Raw genomic sequence first — 27,804 nt, forward strand, 5'->3', positions numbered from 1 at the left:
CTAATTCATAAAAAACTGTCACATACACACAAACTGTCTTGCCATAGACAATGAGATTCCCATTGGAATGCAATTCTGCCCATTCATGCTTAGACACAAATATTGTCCTAACTCTAATTTTTAAAAATATGTTATGGCAACACCTTTTCATTTATGCGGCGTAACTTTGAGCGCGGTATACTGTATTGTCATCTTTTGCTTATCTAAGCGAGAGTTGCAAAAGCTTAAACAGAACCAGACCTATGAGCCGTTTTCCTTGACAGCTGTCAGTTGAGCTTTTGGGTATGCCGATAGATGGCGTGAAAACGCAGTGTACCAACTGTCAAAAATTACATAGAGAGCAAAGAGTACTAAACTCAGAATAAGAACTCACTAGTTGTGATTAAATGTCGGGTGGTAGCGCGAGCCATCCTTCCGAGGCTCAGACTGCATGTGGCTTGGGATAGTGCTAAGTATTCTGTGAATAGTTCCACAGAATAGTTCTACCCGCGCCGTTTGAACGGGTGCTGCGTGCGAGAACTGATTTTCTATTTTTATTTATTGTATGATCCTAAATAAGATCCCAAAGAAATACTTACAAGACAAGATGAGAATGTGTGCCGTCGCAACTTGTAAAAATAAAGGACATCATAAATTTCCAAATGATGAAAGCCAAGCGCAACAATGGATTAAGGCGACTCGGATAAATGTGCGAAAAATTGATTGGAAACTGCGAAAAGAATCATGGTTGTGTTCGGATCATTTCATACCAAGTGATTTTCATTCACGTAAGTAAGTTAAATCATTCGCGGTATAGTGCCACAAACTTATCTGTTCCGGTGAGAGCGAACTAAATTGGTCCATATAATCTATGTCAATATGAAATTCATTAGTACAGTAAGTAATGAGGTATGGACCAATTTAGTTCGCTCTCACCGGAACAGATAAGTTTGTGGCACTATAATGTAAATTAACCATTGTTACATAACATGATATATTATCATCATAGAGAAAATAATACTACAATACTACCTACCTACGTCACTTTCACATTTCGTTAGCCTCACAGAATAACATGTGATCTGAGTGTGTTCTGAGGGTTTGACAGTTGGAACAACCCTAGACAATGCCATCTATTTCTCCAAAAAGGAACTTTTTTTTTTTTTAACAAACGCCTCATTATAATAAGAAGTTTTCTGACAGTACATGGAATTTGTACTGTGCGTGACTAGCACAGTAAATTCATTCCGCCAGTATCATGTGTTGAAATAGAAGTGGAATTTTACCAAAATCTAAACGTATTTATTGCCTGTCAAACGCCTGTCAGTTTGTAGAAAATGTAATTAAAATTTTAATTTTATACGTTTAGCGTTTTATTTAAATGTCCTAACAATGCATATAAAAAAGAACTACATATATCATAGATGGCGACAGTAGAGTAGTAGTAGTTATGATATAGTCCTTAGGGACTAGGGACGATCATTTAAAAACCCGACCCAAGAATCCTTTTTCATAAAGAGATGTCAGAAAGCTCCATATTACAAAAGACTTTTCTCTCCTTTATTATTGTTGTGTTATAATTATTGGTGTTAATTTTCTAGGCTTAATATTTCCAAGTCTATCTCAAGAAATTTTGAAGGTTTTAGATCATATTGATATGGTTAGAATAATTAGAAGATAAAATCCACAGTTGTAAAGTTTTAAAAATAGAGTTACTAAGGTTCAGTGGAGCCATAGAGTTCGTAACTGCGGACGCTACACGGGTTCATTTACGACATCGATAAACTCATTTATCTACGATAATTAACCCGTGTAGCGGCAGCTGGAGAGTATTTTTACATAATTATTTTAAAAGTAGTTATGTATTTTTTGCTACTTCTACTGGTGCTGTTAAGAAATAATGTCTCATCGGATATGGTATTGTAGTATGATATATCTGAAATCGTAAGAAAGCTACTAGATATGTTACCACAATTCGGTTTTATGTTTCTGTACCATCTTAATGTTAACCTTAGTATAGATAGATAGGAAAAGACTTAGCGTAACGACTACATTGGAATGTTAACATTCAAGAGAATTCAAAATAATGACAGAAAAAAATACAGACATTTATTTTTTAATGTAAAAAAGAACTCATTTCCAAACAAACCCTTTTCAAGTGCCAAGGCTACACTGCTTATTAAACCAACTGTTACTTTAAACAAAATGTTAATACGAAGGAAGAAACTTACTGTTCTTAGGCAAACATTCAAGAAATATTCGTATCTAATGCTAAGTTTAAATGTAGAAATAGCTACCCGTACTACAACAAATAGTTTTCCCTTCGAAAATCTCCAACGAATGCCTTAGGCACCGTAAATTACGCTTTACAATAACCACACTTAGGCTCCTTTTCATTTGCTACATTCAGACCTGATTTGCAGCTCTATAGTATAACCGCATTGTCTTCGCACACATCAACAAATTGCACACACATTCAAAGCGTTTAAAAAACGCAGTTGCTAAGCTAGCGTCCCTTACGAAGCGATGGTACTATAGAACTCAGGTAGGCGTACTAACGAGCGATACCATCGTCACATCCCTATACATTGATGGCTTTGCATTAGAATACATATCCCACGCGTCATCCGCGCGGCAATGTAGAATGCATAGCCAATTCAGGCTTACACTTCATCACTCACCTACAACTTTAGTACAAACTTCCGGCTATCGTCTGACCAATAAAAACTAGCCTTTCTTACAATCCTCCGTGTATTCTAGTTGAAGCGGCCGGCTCACGCGTCGTGGTCGGGTTATAGCGTCTCCGTGGCGACATCTTCCGGCAGTTGGTGGACTCTGGCCGAGAGAAGGTTGTGCAGGATGAACACTGCTGGCTTTGGGCTGCCCTCCATTTCTAGCTCCTGTGGAAGAAAAATACAGTTTATTTAAATAATAATAATAATTACCTGTGAACATCAATCCTATATGCAATGCAGTTGCTAGGGAAAGTAGGGAACGGAAAACGTCGATATTCATCTGTAATAGAGATTCTCTATCCACCAACAGATGGCGTTAATACACGTTTACATAACTCACTGGGGGAGAGTCATTATTATTAGCAAAATGGAGCGGTCATCGTCAGCGGAGACTCTAACTGATCGCTTGTAGGGGCCACGAGCGGAGACCAGCAACTACCTAGAAATACCTCTGTCTACCGCTAGGTGGCGCCAAAACACGTGCAGCTACACAACACTCACGGCAGAGTCGTTGTTGGCGAAGTGCAGCCACAGCGTGGAGCGGTCATCATCGTTCCTAGTGTCTCTATCTACCGCTACATGGCGATAAAACTCGCATAAATAGCCTATGAGAGTAAACAGATAGAAACCTGGTTTCTAGCGCCTGTAGCTTTTTCTATGGATTATCCTCCCGCGCTTATCAACAATGCGCTTTTAACAAGCGTTCTTTCTGTATTGGGCGGTGGTAATTAAGAACGCTTGCTGTCTTTTTGTAACCATAGTTATACAATACTCACGGCAGAGTCATTATTAGCAAAGTGCAGCCACAGCGTGGAGCGGTCGTCGTCGGCGGAGGCTCGCAGCGCGTGCAGCGGGCGCCGCAGCACGGGCCGCCCCCAGCGAGCCCGGCCCGAGCACACGAGGGCGCCTAGTGGCTCTGTCTGCCGCTAGATGGCGGTGAAACTAGCCCAAGAGCGTGTAGAGATAGAAACTGGTTTCTAGCGCCGCCGGTAGCTTATTCTATGGATTAATCTCCTGTGCTTTATATATAACAAACGTTCTTTTTATATACGGCGGAAAGCATAGTTATATAATAGTCACGGCAGAATCATTATTATACGCTCTCAGCGTGGATAGTATATCTATCTACCGCTAGATGGCGCTAAAACTCGCATCAAGAGCGTATATATATTGGCAACTGGTTTTCAGCGCCGGTAGCCGTTTCTATGGAAATTTCTGTATATAGGGCGCGAAACATGACTATATATTATAATACTCACGGCAGAGTCATTATTAGCAAAATGCAGCCACAGTGTAGATCGGTCGTCGTCGGCGGAGGCTCGCAGCGCGTGCAGCGGGCGCCGCAGCACGGGCCGCGCGCCGCCCCGGCCTAGGGAGCCCAGGCCCTCGGAGACGCAGACGCCGCCCGCGCCTAGTGATAGGCAGGCGGGCGCGCCGCGGTAGCGGCAACCTGAGGGAAAGGAAAAATTTGTCTTAGACAAAATAATTAACGGTATCGCTAATACGGTATCGATAATAAGACGGACGGGTATAGTTTGTAAAATATAGCATGAGCCCTGTGATAACTGTCAAATCCATACATTTTATTTCTCAATTCGTTTTCAAGGCAAAGAAAAAACACAAAGGAAGTTTTTTGTAAGAATGTAAATAGTGTAAAACAAAAACACATATACAATTTACGCAATGTTTATTTTACTGACTAGCTTGATGCGTTTCATCCACCGATACCAGCGCCACAGCCGTCAGATCGTGCTGGTATCAGCCCTCAGATACCAGGCTGCTTAACCGGCAGAAGAACCGACCCAGAAAACAATTGAATCGTGAAACGTGCAAAACAAAAGACACTCACGGAATGTAAACTCCGTCTGATCGCTGGCCGCCTGATGGGCCCCATCCACTAACGCCTGTGCCACAGCCGTCAGATCATTCGCAGTATCCAGCAGTGGTTTCAACCCAGAAACTAACAAAATTGAATCGTGAAAAGTGCAAAACAAAAAACACTCACGGAAAGTGAACTCCGTCTGTTCACTGGCCGCCTGATGGGCTCCATCGACCAACGCCTGAGCTACCGCCGTCAGATCATTCGCAGTATCAGCCCTCAGAGTCTTGGCTACTAAGCCACCAGTAGTGCCAACCCAGAAAACAATTGAATCGTAAAACGTGCAAAACAAAAAACACTCACGAAAAGTGAACTCGGTCTGTTCGCTAGCCGCCTGATGGGCACCATCTACCAGCGCTTGAGCCACCGCCGTCAGATCATTCGCAGTATCCAGCAGTGGTTTCAACCCAGAAACTAACAAAATTGAATCGTGAAAAGTGCAAAACAAAAAACACTCACGGAAAGTGAACTCCGTCTGTTCACTGGCCGCCTGATGGGCTCCATCGACCAACGCCTGAGCTACCGCCGTCAGATCATTCGCAGTATCAGCCCTCAGAGTCCTGGCCGCTAAGCCAGCCGTGGTGCTGACCCAGAAAACAATTGAAGCGTGAAACATGCAAAACAAAAAACACTCACGAAAAGTGAACTCCGTCTGTTCGCTGGCCGCCTGATGAGCTCCATCGACTAACGCTTGCGCCACCGCCGTCAGATCATTCGCAGTGTCAGCCCTGAGCGTCCTCGCTGCTAAGCCGGCAGTGGTGCCAGCCCTGACGCCGAGCCAGGCCGCGTCGCCGGCGCCCGCGCGTCGCCATGAAGCCAGGCGGGTGGCGGCTAACGCGAAGGACTCGAGTGGGGCGCACCAGGTTGATGCTGACCAGGGGGCCACTTCGTACAGTCTGTTGGGGAGATAAAGGTTGTGTCAAATTGTCAAAGAGTGAATGAATACTTTACGGTGTTTTTAATATGGTGCGGATTTCATCAGCATGTGGGATTGTACGCCATTTTCCCGCGTCGCGCGTGCGTATTCCACGCATCAAATAAATAGGTAGTTGTATGAAAATAACACTTACGGGTATTACGCATGCGGGACAATCCCGCGTGCGTGATGAAATCCGCACGATATTAAAAACAGCCTTACAGCACGACGAACCGATACAACTTTACTAATAATAATTTATGTATTTATTTATTTATTTATGCTTTTATTGCACAATTTACAAAAGTACATGTACAATCAGGTGGACTTAATGCTAAGAGCATTCTCTACCAGTCAACCAGTACTATATGTGATTGAAGAGGAAGCTTTATGTATACCTAATAACATCACAGTGTTTCTGTAGTGTATTTAGCAGCATCATCATTGCACCCGTGACGGTCAATCTGTCCCATTAGCTTATGAGAGTGATGGAACAGAGAGAGCTCCTGGTTGCCGAAGGTACCGCCAGAAACGGCCGTCGTTAGCGAAAAACGCCTTAAAACGGAAGATATGATTTTTTATCCACTGGCGTCGATAGTTCTGCGTATATAATAACGCTTTAATGCACCCATGCGAAGCCGGGGCGGGTCGCTACTGTGTACATAATATGGTAAGTACCTGAGCTCTCGGTCGGTGATGACGACGTAGCACGGCTGCCAGCCCTCCGCCTCGTCCGAGCTGTCTGAGCTGCCCGACACGCTGATCTGTGGACAATGGGCAATGTGGATACATCATCATTATTATGTATTGGTAACTCAACACTTAACTTTAGCTTCGCTTCGTTTAAAAAAATGGTTTTCCGGGATCAAACGCTATGCCCTTTAGATAAGTCAACGTGGGACTTCCCCGCACGCGCGACAAGTATTCATTGTAGCGCGTGGAATATGTACGCGAGACGTGGAAAATTGGCGTGGCATCCCGCGTGCGTGATTAAATCCGTATGCTGTCAAAAATTGCCTATCATCAAAAGAAAACAACTACTGTCACTGCATCAGTGCCGGACCGCTGTAATGCGAAGTATAATTTTAACTGTCTGAAAAGTATACAAAACCCCAACTCACAGCATCATGCGCCGGCCGCCTCGCCAGCCAACCAGCAAATCTCAGATCGCCAATCAGCGGCCTCAGATGCGGTCTCGCCCGCGCCAGTGCCGCTCTAGCGGCGCGCCGGGCGGCCGCGTGTAACGCGCGGTGCCACGCCGCCGCGTCCGGGGCGTCGCGTGCTCGCAGGGCTAAGGCGTGGACGCCGTCAGGGGAGTAGAGCTCGATTGTGCGGCCCTCTGGGGAGAGGGAAGGGGATGTTAGTTTTGGAGAAAGAATAGAATAAATCTTTATTCAAGAAATCAACTTATGATAAAAATATATATGCCACAAAACCAAATGTTGATATGGTTTGACTGTGGGTAAGGAGTCACACTACGTAACAATCATCATAGCGTATAAGTACATATAGCTTACATTAGATTAGATGAGTACCTGTATACTTGTATAGGGTTTAATTTGGACCTTTTGAGGAGTGATAAAAAGAGCGCTAATTTGTGAAAACGTATAGGGGTAATAATAACGATGGCTGGGGCTGCATTTTATCCTCTGGTTTAGCTGTATAAATGCTTTAGTCTATTTTAAACCTGATATCTTACCTTCCAATTGTTAACAAAATGTAGGATAGACTCAAAGACCCAAGAAAGAAATACTACCAAGTCATCCACCGAATCCAAGGAACTAGACATAAAATATTATATATTGGAGTACACTAAGTAGAATGTGTCAAAACGGCGCCGATATTGGTGCGCCGCTATTCGCCTATAACACAGCAATCCCCCTCCTCATTGGTCCACTCACCGGGGTCGCGATGACGCAGGCCGCGCGCCACGGCGGCCATCAGCAGCGGCACGTAGCGGGTGTCGGCGCGGCGGCGGCGCGGGGAGGGGGGCGAGGGCGGCGCGTCCGCCATGTACCCGCGCTGCAGCTCCCAGCCCACCTCGCTGATGATGGAAGCCTTGCGGAAGTATGGGGTGACCTCGCGCAGGTATTTCACTGGAAGGTTTGGAGATAATTTGTCGTTAAGCTTCAGGACTTTCTGCATACATATCACATCAAGAGGCAGAGAGGGAAATCTATTCCCCCCTCTGCCTCTTGATGGTGTTAAAAGTTTTAAGCTTGCTCATAAAGCTAGACAATTTTGGTGTGTTGCACGTCTCGCCCCCATGTTTATGGAGGGTTAATATTGTAGTTGAAGATATAATAGCAAAAGGTGGAGCTACTCTACACACTGGGGTGTCAGAGAAAAACAGTAATCAAAGAGTCAGGTTACTGTTGGACATGAGTTGTGTACCTATCATATCTAGGGAGTTATCCTATAATATCCCATGGTGACAGGTTGATCGGAAGTGAAGAAAAAATTGTTGCAATATGATAGAGATTGCCTGGTAAAACACTATCAATGTAAGGCATCAGTGCTATGATACTGCAACATATTAATATATAGAACAGCAAGAGCATAACATAATAAATAATATTGGGGCCATTGCTGACTCTTTATGATGCTAATTAAACCCTGGTTTTATTGAGGTTAACCACCAGGTCATGTCTATTAGACCAGTTAGCACCTACAAGTACTCTTATTATTATAGTAATATGTATGTATAATCTACTACAAACTAATAGACATTTAATACTTAAAAGATTGCCAGTTGATTAGTTTGAAAAAGCACAAAAGTAATCGCAGCCAACTTCAGGAACTTTCAAGTTGTTCGGACCAAACTGTACTTTACATGTTTTATTTTATATTTTAACCTATGAGTTTATATTATTATGTAGTTAATCATAGCATACTATGTTTACCTACAGTATGGAGGAATGTTAAAAATCCTTGGCCAACCTACATACTTATCATAGTTCATGTCAAAATTTTAACATGTTAATAGCTTTAGCCTTGAAAACATTAATGTTTGATTACTACTAATGGCACTCACAAATACTTATTAGATACTTGCCTTCAAGTTGAACAATTTTTCCCGCTCTTTTCAATGCCTTCACTGCTTCCTCGTGTGTGGCGTCCTTCAGGTCCTCCCCATTCACAGACAGAATGGCATCTCCCACATACAACTGCTCTGTTAAATCCGCAGCCATACCCTTAAATATCTTAGAGATGAGAATGGGCATGTTATTCTCAATCCCGCCCTTGATTGAGATGCCCAAGCCATTGTTGTCGGATTTTATGACTTGGACGAGTCGTTTCTGGTTGGCGATGGCCTCTGGGACCTCCGTGAAGTCGCTGTTGGGGGTCTCTACATTGTTGTTGTTCAGTGTTCCGTTCAAAGTTGTCGTGGCGTCGTAGCCGTCGTCCAGACTGACGCTGAAGTAGTCGTCCTCAAGCGAGCAGTGCACGCGGTACCACACGCCCCGCACCAGCGTCTCCAGCAGCCCCGACCGCCCACAGGCCGCGCTGGGGCTGTCGCTGCCCCCACTCGACACACCATTCTCCACCATCCTGGCGAAATTGACGTAGCTAGGTACGGGAAATGTATCAAGGCTACTTTCACTTCATTCCTCCGTCGTTAATTGCACGCTTTAGTGATGGTAGAGACACAAATGGAAATAATAATTAAAGGAAATAGGCACTGCATAGCAATCGCAACGCGAGTAGCAATCGAATCGATAAACAATTTTTGACGTTTATGACGAGCTTGTGACATTCTTTTGACGTTTTATTCCACAAAAGGATACGCAATTTTCATATTATTCTGTGAATTAATCCTCAGAATAAAGATCGTAAGAGGCCATCATGCCTCTTACGATTCTTTATTTATGCACTTGCTTATTCGTATTTGTTATTTGCTGTATTTGCCAAATAACAAAAATTTTGGTAAATTCGAATCTATACTGACCAAATGGCAGTTTTGGCAAATACGCAAATACGAATAGCTTAAGTGGGTGTTAGCATTACCTACCGATATAGAACAACGCGGACTCGGGGAAGTATCTAATAAGTAACTTTACTTTCGAGATGTTGTATGAATATAGGTATTTATTGTATATATATAGGATGTATGTATGTTTGTATGTATGTAAATAATGGTATGTAGGTATATTAGTTAGAATATGTAACTTATGTTAGTATTTATGTAGCTATAGTATGTATGGTTTATTTAGCTATATTATAAGTAGTTAGGTAGTAGGTACACCGCCCTCAAATTTTCTTTACTTTTATTTCTTTATGTTTAAGGTTACCTGTAAGAGATCGCTCTAAGCGATAAGGTCGCCTATTGTTCATTGTTCCTAGTTTATAAGTTCTCTTTTTTTATATTTTAATTTGTGGTGTTCAATAAAGATATATTCTATTCTATTCTATTCTATTCTAAGTAACATAATAACTTACATGGTCTGATGTCAATATACTCGTACATCTCCGTGGGAGAAGTCTGCATACAATGTTTCCCACGTTGATTTGCATACGTTGCGTACGTGGGCTCTTTTCTTACCATTATTCAGTTGTATAAATCAGTAAGTATAGTTCGGGTTAGTAAAAAAGTTAAAATAAATTAAACATAATTATATTATTTTATTGACTTATGTATATTTATTTTAATTTATAATTTAGATTTTATACATGGTATAATGAGAGATTGCACGTATTTATTTTAAATGACACAAAAATGCACATTTTCCTTAAATAACACTAGGTTCAACTACAACACATAGATTTCCTTAAATACGAGTTCTACTCTAAAAAATATAATATAGGCTAATACATAAAAACACACTTGAATTGATGAAATTGAAGTAGTACCTAAATTTATTAAAATCTGACTCTTATATATCTAATTAACATTACATATTCAGCTAGTGTTATGGCCATTACACAAATCCAAATATTATTTACACGTTTAAGATTTTCTTTCTATACTTACTGAAATCTTACACCGTTTATTTTATTTCATTACTACTTTAGAGGCAACCAACCAAGGACATTCAATTCAGTTTCTATGAGAAATTATATGGTTGGTTATATCATGATCCATATGACGAGTGTCGGTGACAAGCCACCTACTAACTAACTAATTCTACAGATGTTACAAAAGTGGTAAGCTGAAAGAGGATGACTCTAGGAGAAATTCTGATCAACGTTGGTTATTGGACTTATTAAAATTCGCGTAAAAAAATATTCTGCCACAGCAATAACTCATTTTTTTCAAGAATTTTAAAATGTAAGATATCACCACTTTTTGGCCTACTCTACCTTTTTTCCAACAACCTGTATATTTATGGAACCATTTCATATCTCGGGCCCATGGGCAAAACACTTTTGTGCCCACGAGCCCTAACTAAGACTCCAACATAACAGTGAGTTATAGTATTATATTATTTTATCTGTAGGGGTCTAAGTATATGCACCTTCCTCTTTCGAATGGAACCTTTGTATATAAATGCCCCAAGGTCTAATCTCCCTTCCTAAGCTTGGACTATTTCCCACCACGCTGATCCAATGCAGGTTAGTGGATTCACACATCTAAAATGTGCTACATCTAGATAATATGCAGGTGTCATCACGATGGTTTCCTTCACCGTGGGAGCGATGGTTATACATTGTACATAAATTTCAAAGAATATTTGTACAAGTCAGGGTCGGGCTATAGCAGTTACAGCATGCTGAAGTCCACGACTTCTGTTTTCTTCGTGATGAGCATCTCGCCGTGCACCTTCATGTGGACCTTCAGGTTGTGCGAGCCCGAGAATCCTTTTTCGCAGATTTTACACACATACGGCTTCTCGCCTGAAACAATAATAGAAAGGTATTAGTGGTATTTATTTTGTGCCTGCCTCATTGACAGAATGTCTGTGAAAAAATGCAGGAAGCATATATAGTTTATACTTATACAGTACATTTCACAAAATAATGCATTGTCATTGTCCTTAGAACCGAAAATCAATACATTTTGAAATAATTATGTATTTGTAATAAAGAACCACTCCAGTGTGAAATATGATTGATCTATTATATTGTCGTATTTGCGCAGATTATTATTAATCTACATAAGTAGTAATACCTGTATGCGTGATAAGAAAGGCGCGTCTCACGGCCATGCGGCATAGACCACACCAATGGCGTCAAACAAATAGACCAATGGAATCGCTCTGTCTATAGTTACCTGTATGTGTACTCCGATGCCTCACGAGCACATTATACGAGTAGAAGCTAGCGGTACAATACTCGCACTTGTACCGCCTGTACTCGTCGTGCTTGTCGGTGTGCGTGCGCAGGTTATTAACCCCAGTAATTTTATGCCTGACAATAGAGCATTCGAAGCGTGTCAATACTAACACACCAATAGGGACCAAGCGGCATAGCGCGCACCAATAGAATCACTGTTGTTACCTGTATGCGTCCTCCGATGCCTCACGAGCACATTATACGAGTAAAAACTCGCCGTGCAATATTCGCACTTATATCTTCTATATTCATCGTGCTTGTCGGTGTGCGTGCGCAGGTTGGCAGCGGTGCGGTACGAGGCGGGGCAGCGCGTGCACTTGAACGGACGCTCAGACGAGTGAGGTTATTAACCCCAGTAGGTACTTACCTTTATGCATGACAATATAGTATTTGCAGCACGCAGCGCGTCAATATACACCAATAATGACTTCGAGCTTCGAGCTTCAAATGCTACATTATCATAGTGCGTCTAATATAGCGATCGGGCGGCGTAGCGCGCATCAATAGCATCGCTGTCTTAGCGAACGACCGGCACTACTTACCTGAATGAAAGAGCATTCGCAATGCGTCCTTTCCGAACTAGACCAATAGCGACCGAGCGGCGTAGCGCGCGCCAATATCATCGCTCTCTTAACGACCGACCGGCATAGCGCACCAATAGTGTTGGTTTGGTTTTGCGTCATCGGGGGTCCTAGATAAATTTGACCAATAGGTACTCACCTGTATGCGTCCTCCGATGCCTCACGAGCACGTTATACGAGTAAAAACTCGCCGTGCAATATTCGCACTTATATCTCCTATATTCATCATGCTTGTCGGTGTGCGTGCGCAGGTTGGCGGCGGTGCGGTACGAGGCGGGGCAGCGCGTGCACTTGAACGGACGCTCGGACGAGTTAGGTTATTAACCCCAGTGCTTACCTTTATGCATGATAATATAGCATTTGAAGCACGAAGCGCGTCAATATACACCAATAGCGACCGAGCGGCGTAGCGCGCACCAATGGCGTCGCTCGGTTCTGCCGTATTCTCCCGCTCTCTTAGCGAACGACCGGCACTACTTACCTGAATGACAGAGCAATTACAATGCGTCCTTTCCGAAATAGACCAATAGCGACGACGCGGCGTAGCGCGCACCAATAGCGTCGCTCGATTTTAGCGTATCCTGCTAGCGCGTCATCTAGTGGGACCTATAAAGTGGCTTTTTCCAATTGACACAAATTTGGCCAAAATTAAGTTACCTGTATGGGTCCTCCGATGCCTCACAAGCACATTATACGAGTAGAAGCTAGCGGTACAATACTCGCACTTATATCTTCTATATTCATCGTGCTTGTCGGTGTGCGTGCGCAGGTTAGCGGCGGTGCGGTACGAGGCGGGGCAGCGCGTGCACTTGAACGGACGCTCGGACGAGTGAGGTTATTAACCCCAGCACTTACCTTTATGCATGACAATATAGTATTTGAAGGACGAAGCGCGTCAATATACACCAATAATGACTTCGAGCTTCGAGCTTCAAATGCTACATTATCATAGTGCGTCTAATATAGCGATCGAGCGGCGAAGTGCGCACCAATAGCAACGATCTCTTAGCGAACGACCGGCACTACTTACCTGAATATAGGTTAATAACCCCAGTACTTACCTGAATTAAAGAGCAATCGCAATGCGTCCTTTCCGAAATACACCAATAGCGACCGAGCGGCGTAGCGCGCACCAATAACATCGCTCTCTTAACGACCGAGTGGCATAACACGGACCAATAGAATCGCTTTGTCTCACCTGTATGCGTCCTCCGATGCCTCACGAGCACATTATACGAGTAGAAACTCGCCGTGCAATACTCGCACTTATATCTTCTATATTCATCGTGCTTGTCGGTGTGCGTGCGCAGGTTGGCGGCGGTGCGGTACGAGGCGGGGCAGCGCGTGCACTTGAACGGACGCTCGGACGAGTGGGTCTGTGCGTGCGTCATCATCTGTGGGGTTGATATGTGATGTGTCAGTTATAGTTTCGGTAAGGAACATGTTTTAGAAAACTAAAACTAGATATTTATTGGAAGGATACCCATGCCCCAGCAGTAATGGCAGACGTCGACCTGAAGTGTATATATCTTTATACTACCTATATTATAATCTGATATGTTACTCTCTATTACGCTGTATCTGTATGAGTGAGTCAGTAATAAACGATGAACTGAATTGAACGGTTGTTTCCCTAAACCTAACCTACTTCATGGCGACCAGCCAGGCCCGCCTCAGTGATGCACGTCATACTGTTCCAAATAAGGAGTGAATTTAAAAAATATTAATATGGAGCTGTATAAAGTTCGGTTCGATGTTATTGCGCCTGCAACTGTGTTCGTGATAGTACGAGAAAATTATTTAGTACAAGATGGGCAAGACTCTACCTAAAGAAGAGACCGTGATTGTGCAAAACGCATCAGGAGGTGGAAATACTGCTTCTGTCTCGGAACTGCGGTATCACTTGTCGAGCATCAGCGTCCTCATGACAGTCCTCGTCGCGTTCATGGGCATCGATCTACTCTACGTAGCATTCCGTATGTATCGGAAATGTCATAGAAGGTGGATCCAGGAGGAGTTCGAGCAGGGCGCCACAAAGAGAGCGTTCTATAGACGCCAACTTCAGCAGGAGAAGCCGACTCCCGACTTCGGCAATCATTCCAGTGTGTGAAATCGAAGTTCGATTAATTAAATAGTGCCGCGAAAAATAAAAGTGTTTGTTACGCACCGGTGGCGTATCTTAATTACAGTGTCGGCATATTACGGTAGTAAAAATCGGAAATGTTCATGTGCTTATTGTAAATTTAAAAGACTGTAAGTACCTTATTATGTGTTCTAATTATCGCTACTTGTCCACTATGAACTTGATATCTCGTAACGTAAAAGGAATAGCGCTGCATTCCACTGCCTTATAGACGGCGTCCGAACAATTTAGTTGGAGTACTATTCTAGTAAAGTAAAACTTTAACCAACTTAAGTTGAAGCATGATTATTTAAAGTAATATTTTATTATCTAATTAACTCAATGGCTTTTACGTGTCCCGATTAAGAAATGCTAATTAATAATATAATTTACGAGTATTATGCCTGATAAAAGTGATCAATTAATAAAATATTACAATGAATTGTTAATAATTAAACAATATTTAGTGAAGAAAGGCAAAACTAGGTATACTTGTAAAACCACTGAAAATAAATTAGTGGAAAGTAAACAAATAGTACAATTTTGTGAAAAAATAATTGATGATATTCCCACAGACGAAAAAAAATTGTTTGCTAAGTGTGTCCAGATTTATGAGAATATAAGAGAATTATTTTCACAAATAACTATTTTAAGTAAGCCACCGATTACGACTACTTCGCAAGAATCATCCAAAAAAATTGAGTTTGATTTAAAAGCAGCGTGTGACTTGATTCCTGTTATGGACGATAGTGGTAAAAATACTAAACGAATTATTGATGCTATTGAAATGTATGCAGATATGCTCGAAGAAAAAAATATACCATTATTGATTAAATTCGTACTTAAAAGTAGGCTTTCTGAGAATGCCAAATTACGCTTATCTGATAATTACCATTCGGTAACTGATCTTATAAAAGATCTAAAATTACATCTTCTTCCAAAGAAGTCGTTCACAGCCATACAAACGAAACTTCAGAACATCTCTCAAGGTTGGAAAACTATTGACCAATTTGGCACCGATATTGAAAAATTAATGACTGAACTTACAATTTCGCAAGCGGAGGGCGATTCTACTAAATATTCAGTGTTAAAGCCAATTAATGAGAAAATTGCGCTTAAGAGATTTTCTGAAGGTATTCGTGATGCGCGATTAAGCACCATTATTGCTTCTAGAAATTACAGCTCTCTCAAAGACGCGATACAAGGTGCCAAAGATGAGGAGGTGTCGTCTGCTTCGACATCAGCGGAGGCCAACGCCGTGGAAGCTTCACCGAGAGCACAGAATAATAACTAGTACCAGGTACAGAAGCCCATCTTCGCAATGGCCTGCAAAGAAATATGACTCCATCCCATAAGCAATAAGATCTAATTTAGATCGCGTTCCGGCCGCACACGTTTTTATTTACTTACCTACCAATTAATTTTTGAGGGAATATGCGCCTTATTTCACTGGACTACGGTGCATAATAAGTTATACGTGGTTATACGCATTGAAAAAGAAGCCACCTTAGGGTTGCCTCAGCACCACAGACTACAACGTTTACTAAGCAACGGACTGACTTTGTAAAAAGAATGTCATGTTTTAAAACAAAATTAATTTGAATTTAGAATACAAAGCTATTCCAAACTTTTTTTCTATTGGAAATAACCAGTAAAAACAATAACAATTTCATAGTTAAGATATTTTGAAGTACATAAAATGTGTATGAATACCTAAAACATTTAATTTTGTGAAAACATGTTTTTTTTTCGTTATAATTTATATTATGGATATAATTTATATTATGATACAGAACGTGTTAGTTTCGTTAAGCACTAATCCCACTCAGCGCACATTTTATAATCGATTCATTAATACATTTTGAAGGTAGTTGTGTCTGTAAATTTAATACTTTAACGAAAACAAAATTGGAATAGACTTTGTTCAACATGGAGAAAAAAAAGGGTTTGTAGTTCGGATTAATTTCATTTCAAATAAGGAACGTAGAAGAAATCAATAAAATACTTAGGACGTCTTGCACAACAAAGTTAAATAAAATTAAATCTATGACCTCTTGCTCTAGCAAGAGACAAACTATTTAATTTTATTTAACTTTGTTGTGCAAGACGCCCTTAGATTAGTTTTACCTGTCAGCATCTTTTGGTAATCTAAAAAAAATTAAATTTGGATCACGATCCGTATTTAAGCAATTAAATACGGCACAGTATTTTTTTGCTGCTTTTTTTCTTTTTATGTCCATTTTTCTATTCATAATTTTTAATAAATACCTAAATACGACATTTATAAACTAGTACAAAATAGGAACAAATAGCGCGCGCGTGTATCGTCTTCCGCTTGCGGCAGCCGACTAGATTTGCCCCATCGATGGCGCAGGCGCCAGGCTGGCGCCTGCGCCGCCCATGCGCGGAGTGACACAGGCCTGCCGAGAGGTCAATATCGAGGAGGTAGGTCTAAAAATAGTAATTTCAGCCACAGGTTCCAACGAGGGAGACCATATGACAACTATGGACGGGGAAATTATCAAAACGCAAATTTTTCGCGAGGAGGCTATCACCACTATGGTGATCAACAGGAATATTTCAACCGTGACGCCCAGTACAATAATAGGCGTGGTAACAGAGGAAGTTATAATCGAGGTTATTCTACAAGAGTGTATAGAAACCAAAACCATAATGTTTACTCAGCTCAGGAAAACTGCGATGCAGAATTGACCCCGTCACCTGAAAATAACAATCAACCTACTCATTTTTTTCGTGACTAAGAAGTTGATATTGTCCTGCAATAACAATACTAAATACGTTACATTAACATTAAACAACGCGTCATGTCGTCTGTTATTAGACACTGGAGCTTCCATATCTGTAATAAAACAAGCTGCCGTACCACGAAATGTCAACATTTATGGAGACAATATGTTGGTTCACGGCATAGGTGGTCAAATTTCTTCTATAGGACATGTTTATTTAACACTTTATTCGCAGAATGGTGTACCGTTTCAGCATAAATTCCAAGTATTCAACAACTTACCCTTAAAGACGGATGGAATAATAGGTTTAGATTTTTTAACCAAATACAAATCAAACATTGATTTATGTACGGACAATTTAACATTAAATCTTAATGAGAAAATATGTAACACTCCTTTACAGGATGTTACTTGGTATAATAAGGAATATTTAATTATTCCCTCAAGGAGTGAATCAATTCACTACATTGAAACGGATTTGCATTCAGGCGTAGATGTCGTAATTTGTACAAAAGAATTAGCGGAAAATTTATTTTTGGCTGGAAGTTTAGCTACAGTAAAAAATGGAAAAATACCGATAAAAATTTTGAATGTTAGCGAAAAGGAAGTTAAGTTACCAAAGTTTAAACCGGAAATACATTTGCTAAATAATTATGATGTTTTTGAATTTGGTCAAACGACTTCAACAGTTATGCGTGCGGGAAAAGTATTGCAACTTTTAAACTAAGAACATTTAAATGAAGAAGAAAAGCAATCCATAGAAACTATATGTAAAAAATATTCGGATTTATTTTATTTAGATGGTGACAAACTGACAACTACAAATATCTACGAACAAACAATTACTCTTAAACCGAATTCAAGTCCTGTTTACGTAAAACCATACAGGTTGCCTCAATCATTAAAATTAGAACTGAATAATCAAGTAAAACATTTATTAGAAAATGACATCATAGAAGAGACAAAAGTGAATGGTCTAGTCCAATTCTATTGGTACCTAAAAAAGAAACAGGCAAGTGGAGGTTAGTAATTGATTACCGAAAATTAAACGAAATTATTCAAGATGATAAATTTCCCTTGCCAAGTATTGTTGAAATTTTAGACTCACTTTCCGGTTCAATATATTTTTCCCATCTGGATTTGTATTCTGGATATTACCAGGTTAGTTAAGAACCTTCAAGCAGGAAGTATACATCATTCTGTACTAGCACTGGCCAGTTCCAGATGAAACGTCTACCCATGGGACTTAAAGTTAGCCCAAGTGCTTTTAGCCGGGTAATGTCTGTAGCGATGTCAGGCCTTAATTTTGAGAAATGTTTCATTTACTTGGACGATTTGATTGTCTTTGGCAGAAACCTACAGACTCATAACAAAAATTTAGTAGATGTATTTGAAAGATTGAGAAAAGTTAACTTGAAACTAAACCCCACAAAATGCGAATTTCTTAAAAAACAGCTTTTATATCTAGGACATGTTGTTTCAGCAGAGGGTGTACAGCCTGATCCTGAAAAGACGTCTGTATTACAAAATTATCCAATTCCACAAAACCCTGATGACGTTAAGCGCTTTGTAGCGTTCTGTAATTACTATCGTAAATTTATCATAAATTTTGCACAAATCACATTGCCATTAAATAACCTTTGTAGAAAAAATGAACCATTCAATTGGACCGAAGAATGTCAAAATTCATTCGATTATTTAAGAACAGCAATGATGAATACTCCAATTTTGCAATTTCCAGATTTTTCAAAAAACAATACTTTTATCCTTCAGACAGATGCTTCAGGGACAGCGGTAGGCGCAGTTTTATGCAATGGAAATAAAAAACCTGTTGCATATGCTAGCAGACCGTTAAACAAATCAGAAAGAAATTATCCAACAATACAGAAAGAGTTAGTAGCTATTGTGTGGGCGGTAAAGTATTTTCGTCCATACTTATATGGAAGACGCTTCATCATTGAGACAGACCATAAACCGTTAATATACTTGTTCAGCATTAAAGATCCTTCTAGCAGGTTGCTAAAGTTTAGACTTTCATTAGAAGAATATGACTTCGAAATCACATATATTAAGGGGAAAGACAATGTTGGAGCTGACGCGTTATCTAGAATACGTATTACAGTAGACGAATTAAAAAACTTAACACAAGAAAAATCAAGATACTTGGAGCCACTGGATACCATTTTGGTGTTTCAGTTATAACAGCACTGTCCATACAGAAACCAAGTATCAGCCTTTCGAACTTGTATTTGGTAGAGTAAGTTCAATTCCAAGTAGAATAAGTAGTGGATATATAGAACCCATATTTAATCCCAATAACTATTGTAATGATATTAAATATAGATTACAAGTAGCTTTAGGTGACGCACGTAATAATCTACTCATGAGTAAAGAACAGAGAAAGTATAATTATGATAAACATGTTAATCCCATTAAATACCAAGAAAATGATAAAATTTTAGTTAAAAGTAGGTAATAAGTTAGAACCTATATATAAAGGCCCATATGTAGTGATAGATGATTTAGGTAGTAACGTCAAAATTGTTAAAGATGATAAAATAGATATTATTCACAAAGATAGGACCAAACCATATTATAATCAATAGAATAAGATAAATATACTAACCAATGTTTAACTATGTATGCGTGAATACATATTATATTAACCAATGTTTAACCATATAGTAACCAATGTTTAACCAACTATGTTTAAAAAAAAAAAAAAAGAAGTTTTATAAATTCTTTTTAGAGTTCCGTAGCCAAAATGGCAAAAACGGAACCCTTATAGTTTCGTCATGTCCGTCTGTCCGTCTGTCCGTCTGTCCGTCTGTCCGTCTGTCACAGCCGATTTACTCGGAAACTATAAGTACTACAGTGATGAAATTTGATGGGAATATGTGTTGTATGAACCGCTACAAAAATATGACACTAAATAGTAAAAAAAAGAATTGGGGGTGGGGCCCCCCATACATGTAACTGAAGGATGAAATTTTTTTTTTCGATGTACATACCCGTGTGGGGTATCAATGGAAAGGTCTTTTAAAATGATATAAAGTTTTCTAAAAAACATTTTTCTTAAAGTGAACGGTTTTTGAGATATCAGCTCTCAAAGTCGTAAAAAGTATGTCCCCCCCCCTCTATTCTTATAACTACGGGGTATAAAATTCTAAAAAAAATAGAGGTGATGCATGCTAATTAACTCTTTCAACGATTTTTGGTTTGATCAAAGTATCTCTTATAGTTTTTGAGATAGGTTGATTTAACTGTAATATTATATTTGCTGCTACGGAACCCTTTGTGCGCGAGCCCGACTCGCACTTGGCCGGTTTTTTTTTTAATCACCCCCGGAGGTGAAGTGTATCTTTATACTACCTATATTATAATCTGATATGTTACTCTCTATTACGCTGTATCTGTATGAGTGAGTCAGTAATAAACGATGAACTGAATTGAACGGTTGTTTCCCTAAACCTAACCTACTTCAGACCCATGTCGTGTGATAATGATGACGTGATGTGAAAACTAGGTATACAAAAATATAACTTATGTTGTAACACAACGCGTGACAAAAGTCGGCCGCCTGTATTGTTTGTTGTGAAAGTCTGGCCTATTGTCATACCGTAGGTACTTATTGAGATACCTGTATAAAACAGGGTATTAAAAGCTTGAGTATATAAGTATACTCAAGCTTCCCCTTTCTGTATACCTACTTAATACTCATTTACAGAGTACTAGAGACCAGGCTACAAGAGCTGTCCGAACTCACGGCGGCCTTGAAGCTGAAGACCTTCCCGCACTGGTTGCACATCCAGGGCTTGTGTCCACGAGGTACTAGAGACCAGGCTACAAGAGCTGTCGGAACTCACGGCGGCCTTGAAGCTGAAGACCTTCCCGCACTGGTTGCACATCCAGGGCTTGTGTCCACGAGGTACTAGAGACCAGGCTACAAGAGCTGTCGGAACTCACGGCGGCCTTGAAGCTGAAGACCTTCCCGCACTGGTTGCACATCCAGGGCTTGTGTCTACGAGGTACTAGAGACCAGGCTACAAGAGCTGTCGGAACTCACGGCGGCCTTGAAGCTGAAGACCTTCCCGCACTGGTTGCACATTCACTCGTCTACCGGGCACTAGGGACCAGGCTACAAGAGCCGCGAGCAACTCACGGTAGCCTTGAAGCTGAAGACCTTCCCGCACTGGTTGCACATCCACGGCTTGTCTGCGCACGGGGTACTTAACAGGGGACTAGAGACCAGCCTACAAGAGCCCTGTACAACTTACGGCGGCCTTGAAGCTGAAGACCTTCCCGCACTGGTTGCACATCCAGGGCTTGTCTGCGCAGGCGTGCGCGTCGAGCTGCGCCTGCGCCGCGAACACGCGCCGGCAGTTCTGACAGATGAACTTCTCGGGTGCGTGGCGACGGAGCTTGTGGGTCTGGTGGTGGGAAACAAGGTGCAATTAGGTGTTATTCAATTATTTATATCCACAGATCGCTCCATATCCGGCTCGAAGGACCATGCGAAGGAAAATCTATCCTTTAAGGGGTAAAATAGGGGATGAAAGTTTGTATGAAAGTCCTTCAGTTTATCGGGGAATTCCCACGGGAAAACTTTTTAAGGCGAAGTGAAGCTCGTGGGTACCGTTTGTCAAAGAAAATATCAAGAGATGACATACGACGAGCGCCGTCTTGTGCTTGGTTGTGTAGCTGCACTGGTCGCACGCTCATGTGCTCTATGAGCGCGTGCTTACTGAATGTATTTGTATTTGACGCCCGAATGGCGTAGTGGTTAGTGACCCTGGCTGTCCCGTGTTCGATTCCCGGCTGGGGCAGATATTTGTTTAAAGACAGACATTTGTACTCGGGTCTTGGGTGTTGATATTTATATTTAGTATCTATCTATCTATGTATTTGTGTAGATATATCAGCTGTCCGACACCCATAACACAGGTTCTGCCTAGCTTGGGGTCGGATGGCCGTGTGTGAGATGTCCCCACATATTATATTTATTTATTATTAAAGGTACGTACGACGAGCGCCGTCTTGTGCTTGGTGGTGTAGCTGCACTGGTCGCACGCGTGCTCGGCCGCCGAGTGCACGTTCATGTGCTCTATGAGCGCGTGCTTGCGCGTGAACCTGGAACAGGGGTGTAAAGTAGGTCGTTAGTAATTACTAATTATAGTTGAGTACGCTAGTGTTTTCACGACACGTAGCCGAGTGCAAACGGAATAAACCGGACACACAAAAAAACTGTAGTGTTGAAACTATTATTTTATCTCAGGTAATAGCGGCTCACGGCAACTCGTTCAATGTTCATGGAATTGTCTATGACGTTATTGTAATTGTATTACCATAGAGTGATAATTTTGTAACAATACTACATTGTAAAGGCACTCTGTACCACTGGGGTACCTTAGGACATCAACAACTGTACATTGTGAGATGAGTGCGGAAATTAGGTCATTACAGTCGAGTACGCTAGAGGTTTCGCGACACGTAGTGGAGTGTAAACGGAATAAACCGGACTCACAAAAAAACTGTAGAGTAAAGTCTATTCTTTTATCTCAGATACTAAATTGACAAGTACAAAAATGTCAAGTTGTGAAAACTTTTGTACAAGATTTTACTCTATTTGACATTTGCACATGTCAAATTACGGTTTTACTAAGCCGAAACCTTCTACAATTTGTCGTCTACGACTAGGACATGCGTGCACCCCAGTGCACTTAGCCAAGATCCGGGTTCGAGATACCTGCCTATGTGAATGTGGACTCGATGATGGTTCTGCTGACCATATTTTACTCCAATGTCCCAATCATCAGCTCTCCTTATACGACATCTTGCCCCCTTCCTTTCCTCGTCCGGTTAATACTAACTTCCTCATATCCCATGTACGAGGGCGGGTCAATAAGTCCGTGACTTTTATAATTTCCCGCCACTTAACTGAAAGAACAACATTGCTCCTGTCAACAGGCAACTGTCAACTGACATCTGTCAAAATTTGGACCAGTTACGTCACTTGGTTTGTGTTTTACACCCGTTCTTAGCAACTACCGCGTGATTTAAAAACATAATGGAAAAACCTGAATTTCGTGTGCTCACTAAGCATGATTTTTTGCGGAAAAAAACCATCACTGAAACCAAGGCTAAGCTTGATAAAGATTATGGGGACTCTGCACCATCAATATCTATGGTAAAAAGGGGTTTACTGAATTCCGTTCTGGCCGTACAAGTACGGAAGATGCCGGACGTCCATGGCACCCAGTTGAGGTCTCTACACCTGAAATGATTGAAAAAATTCACGACATGGTGTTGGCCGATCGGAGATTGAAAGTGAGAGGGATAGTGGAAGCCACAGGGATATCACGTGAATCAGTGGTTTCAATTTTGAATGATCACTTGGGTATGAAAAAGCTTTCCGCAAGATGGGTGCCGCGTTTGCTCACAAACGCAATCGAATGACAAAACTTCGCAGGAGTGTTTGGCGTTGTTCAACCGAAATTCGGACGAGTTTTTGCGCCGTTTTGTAACCGTGGACGAAACGTGGATCCACCACAACACACCAGAGACCAAACAGCAGTCTAACAGTGGGTTTCTCGGGGTGAATCGGCGCCAAAGAAGGCCAAGGTGGGTATTTTGATGACCTCGTGAAATCTTATTTTTTGGAAGGGATAAAAAAATTGCTGAAACTTTGGACAAGGTGTATAGAGCTCAAAGGAGACTACGTTGAATAATAAAAAATAAAATTATCCAAAAACCAGTATTTTCTTCAAAAAGTCACGGACTTATTGACCCGCCCTCGTAAATACTCCCCTTGTAAATATTCTAAGTAGATTTATTAAAACTAACATAATAAAACTATAAATATAATAAATGTATTATTAGTATGTGTTAAAAACTTCATCAAGCCAAGGTACGCGATTATTTTGAATGTAGAGTCATAAATACCACCGTACATTTTAAATTGCTCTACTGTTTCCTATTTCAACACATGATATTGGCGGAATTTACTGAGCTAGTCACGCACAGCACAAGTGCCATACAAAACAAGAATAGAAGCCGAAACCTGCGTGTGCAGCATGTTATATCTATGCCCGACAGTAAAATCAGAATGCCAAAATTCGTGAAAAAATATATACCCCGTGTTGCACACCCTGTACATATTCTCATGTGAGAATAAATCAATGAGATTATAAAAAAAAACACTTTGTACATAATAAGTAATGTCGACTCACACTCGGCTGCAGACCTCGCAGGTGTAGGCCTTGCTCTTGTGCAGGTCGTTGATGTGCTTGCCCATCTGCCGCGTGTTCTGGTACACCTTGCCGCAGTACTTGCACTTCAGCCCTGGGAACTGGACCAACATTACAATTATAATGCTCTTTATTTGCAAAAAATCCTAATCCTAACTAATATTATAAATGCGAAAGTAACAGTGTCTGTCTGTCTGTTAACCTTTCACGCCAAAACTACTGAACGGATTTGAATGAAATTTGGTATACATATGGTCTAGACCTAGACCCTGAGAAAGAACATAGGCTACTTCTTATCCCGGAATTCACACGGGAAAACTTTTTAGGGCGAAGCGAAGCTCGTGGGAACAGCTATAGAAAATAAAACTTAAAAATAAAAACAGTACAAAAAGGCCTTATTGCTTATAGCAATCTCTACCAGATACTCTCTACCTTTCGATGGAAGAGAGTTGTAAAAATAAATAAGGAATCATTGATTTACTTATTGAATTTGCGGTTAGGTGTCGCGGGTGTGTTGTTTATCAGTATGGATTTAAAAAGACGTAAAATTGCATACCGTATGAATATTGTTAATTAACAAACTTGTAATTTAATTTGTGCTTTAAGTGAGGTGATGTGTGAGTGTGGTGTGTGCCTGTGTTGCAAATTTGATTAATTTACCTACACTGAACTAAAATTGAAAAATTAATGATTATTTAAAAGCCAGTTTATTGTTGTCATACCATTTTATAATAAAAAAAAAATAAGCAGGTTAAGCTTTAACCAACCTCTTTATCATAATGCTCCGTTAAAAAGTGATACTCCAGCGCGTGGTCTAGCTTGAACAGCTTCCAGCACAAATGACACTTGAGCTGCTTGGAGTTGGTGATGTGGTTGAGTCGGTGTGAGATGAGCTGCGGCCACTCTTCGAAGGCTTCCCCGCAGAGCTGGCAGGTGGAAGCAGAGCGGTGTGTCTCTATGTGCGTGTGCAGGTCTTCTTTTGTCACGAATGCTGAGTCGCAGAGTCCTGGGAAATGGGGTTGTAGGATAAGTGTAGTAACTGCAGATATGGATTTACATAGATAGCAATTTTAACTATTTGTGTTGAACAGTTTTTAATATATACTCTCCAGAGCCGCATCTACTAAGCTAGTAAATACTCTTTATGTGACCATGTATTTTTAGAATGTCAGACATCAACAATAAAACGTTTAAAACTGTATATCGGTGGTACAACCATTATCATGATGACACAACACTGAGGCAGGCCAGAATTTCTGACTAAGCTATCTATGCAGTTCTTTGTTATAGTAAAATTTATAGTACTTTAGATTTAAGAATAGATTAATTTACCACACAATAGTAAATTTTTCTTCCTTTTAGCTTGTACTTTGACAACATCAGTTTCTAGGTTGATGACTTCAGCTCTCGGGGTGGTGGATGGAGCTTCCAGCATATCTTTCAAGCTTTGATTAAGTGGTAGTTTAACTTCTTTGATAGTGTCTGAAAGAAAAAGGTATATTTTTTTCCACAATTGCACACACAGTTTTTCATTGGAAATTACTAAAGACGATAAACAGGCACTCATAACATACATATTATTAATAAGCTACTGTTAGACCAAAAGTGTTTTTTCTGAGTAGTTTATTTGACTTTGTAATAAATTAAGTATGTTTTCTTTCATTTTACTAGACTGAACACAAACACATTATTATCAAATTACCCTATCAATCCATAACTTACCAATAATTTCATCCTTGATGGTAGCTCCTTCAACCCGCACTTCAACCTTAAGTGATGATGATGCATCATCAAAATCACTTCTGTATTCCATATTGTCATCCAGTTCCACCTCTACTTTAATTGGGTTCTCATACAAAACTGTGTCTTGCATTTCAGAGTCATCATCAGTGCCCTGTTTTTCTTTTTTTACATATTTCTGTAATATTATGGTATGTGTGGAATACTATTAATAACATGAGTGTGCTCAATGTAAAACTAAATTCAGAAGAGCAAAATTAATACTTTTCAAATAAAATGAAGTGAGATTCACTACAGAAGTGGTTGTAAGTTGCACAGCAAAATCAGTAGAATATGGTAAAGTCTGCATTAAAAAAAACATTGACCTGCTCATGTAATGATGCTTCTGAAGCAATGCACCGGTTCCTGAACTTGATGAAGTCATCAACGGTGTCCCAACACAACTGACAAAGCTTCTGAGGCAGATCATCATCCAGCATTATCTGAAAGGATAGTAGTGATACTAATAACAACACAGAGGCAACTATAGGCATCATAACAGAAGATATAAAAATCCCTGACAACATATTTCTATAAGTACTTTTGTTTCTCAGAAAATATTATATTACTGCTAACCCACAGTAAAACCATAATGTCCTGAAAACGGAAGTGGATGGTAACAATTTTTTACAGACCGTATTTAATTATTTAAGGAATCCGTTAAAAATCCATAACCAATCGGTATTTTATTTTTAAAATGTATGTAAAAGTAAGTAAATAACTGATGATCATAAAAAGTGTTAGCAAAATCGCACTCTTTGATGTCAGGACTTTATAGTTTGACTGTACCTTGGTTGTTGAAACATTATTTTCATGTCTGCTTCATAATAAACTTGAACATAAAATATGCTTAGCTTATTTTTAAATAAAATGGGGAATGAAAACCTCAAAATGTTGTTTTGATTCCACATAGTCCCCAAACTCACCATTCTATACCTTGAACCCACAACAATTCTTATCAAGATTGTAACATAATGACCCCTTCTGTAATCACACCTATGAAGAATAATATTTTAAAGTACTTACATATAAACCTGTAAGTAAGTTATATTTGTCCAAAATTTCAGCATTAACGTCCTGTAAGTTACAGTTCTCTGATAAACAAGCTCGGCAAGACTTCATTTCCGATGAAGAGTTTTATTAGTTCGGCAATGGAGATAGACTGCGCCTATGCTTTGGGCACCTCTGCCATACACCCCCGACGTGTGACCTAGACACTCGGCTTGGCCGAACGTTGAGTACTATATTTACATTCACAATTAAAAGCGGCGGCTACCAAATAAACAAGAAAACAGTAAAAATTATCAAAATTTGGAATACAAAACGCAATCCAAGCAAAATACTCGATAAACACAGATTATTTTACTACTGTGATTTAGGTTGACAGATGACATATTCAACATATTGTTCGGAATGTCATTGAAAGACTCGGAATAATAACGAACTCGCTTCATCATCACATCATACAAGATCATCATACAACATCATCACATTGTACTTCATGCAGAAACTAGGCCACCGAGATCGATGCCGATGCCGGTGGAAA

At 40.3% G+C, this 27,804-nt stretch overlaps 2 protein-coding genes across 2 annotated transcripts; both read right to left on the minus strand.

Annotated features, from left to right (window-relative positions):
* Positions 1-2,066: 2,066 nt before the first annotated feature.
* On the minus strand, positions 2,067-9,257 carry LOC105382774 (beta-1-syntrophin). Its single transcript, XM_048624738.1, has 7 exons — positions 8,565-9,257; positions 7,411-7,605; positions 6,631-6,848; positions 6,188-6,273; positions 5,230-5,489; positions 3,974-4,164; positions 2,067-2,879 (listed from the first exon to the last, which is right to left on the minus strand). The coding sequence occupies exons 1-7, from the start codon at positions 9,058-9,060 to the stop codon at positions 2,772-2,774; spliced, it is 1,554 nt and encodes a 517-aa protein (XP_048480695.1). The 5' UTR covers positions 9,061-9,257; the 3' UTR covers positions 2,067-2,771.
* Positions 9,258-10,937: 1,680 nt separating this feature from the next.
* LOC105389005 (zinc finger protein 883) lies at positions 10,938-27,616 on the minus strand. The gene is made up of 10 exons (XM_048624734.1): positions 27,285-27,616; positions 26,585-26,701; positions 26,202-26,397; positions 25,812-25,961; positions 25,247-25,485; positions 24,462-24,580; positions 22,257-22,362; positions 21,510-21,662; positions 13,562-13,757; positions 10,938-11,344 (listed from the first exon to the last, which is right to left on the minus strand). The coding sequence occupies exons 1-10, from the start codon at positions 27,378-27,380 to the stop codon at positions 11,211-11,213; spliced, it is 1,506 nt and encodes a 501-aa protein (XP_048480691.1). The 5' UTR covers positions 27,381-27,616; the 3' UTR covers positions 10,938-11,210.
* Between the last annotated feature and the right edge of the window lie 188 nt (positions 27,617-27,804).

Source organism: Plutella xylostella, chromosome 12 (assembly GCF_932276165.1).
Source record: "Plutella xylostella chromosome 12, ilPluXylo3.1, whole genome shotgun sequence".
Classification (NCBI taxonomy): Eukaryota; Metazoa; Arthropoda; class Insecta; order Lepidoptera; family Plutellidae; genus Plutella; species Plutella xylostella.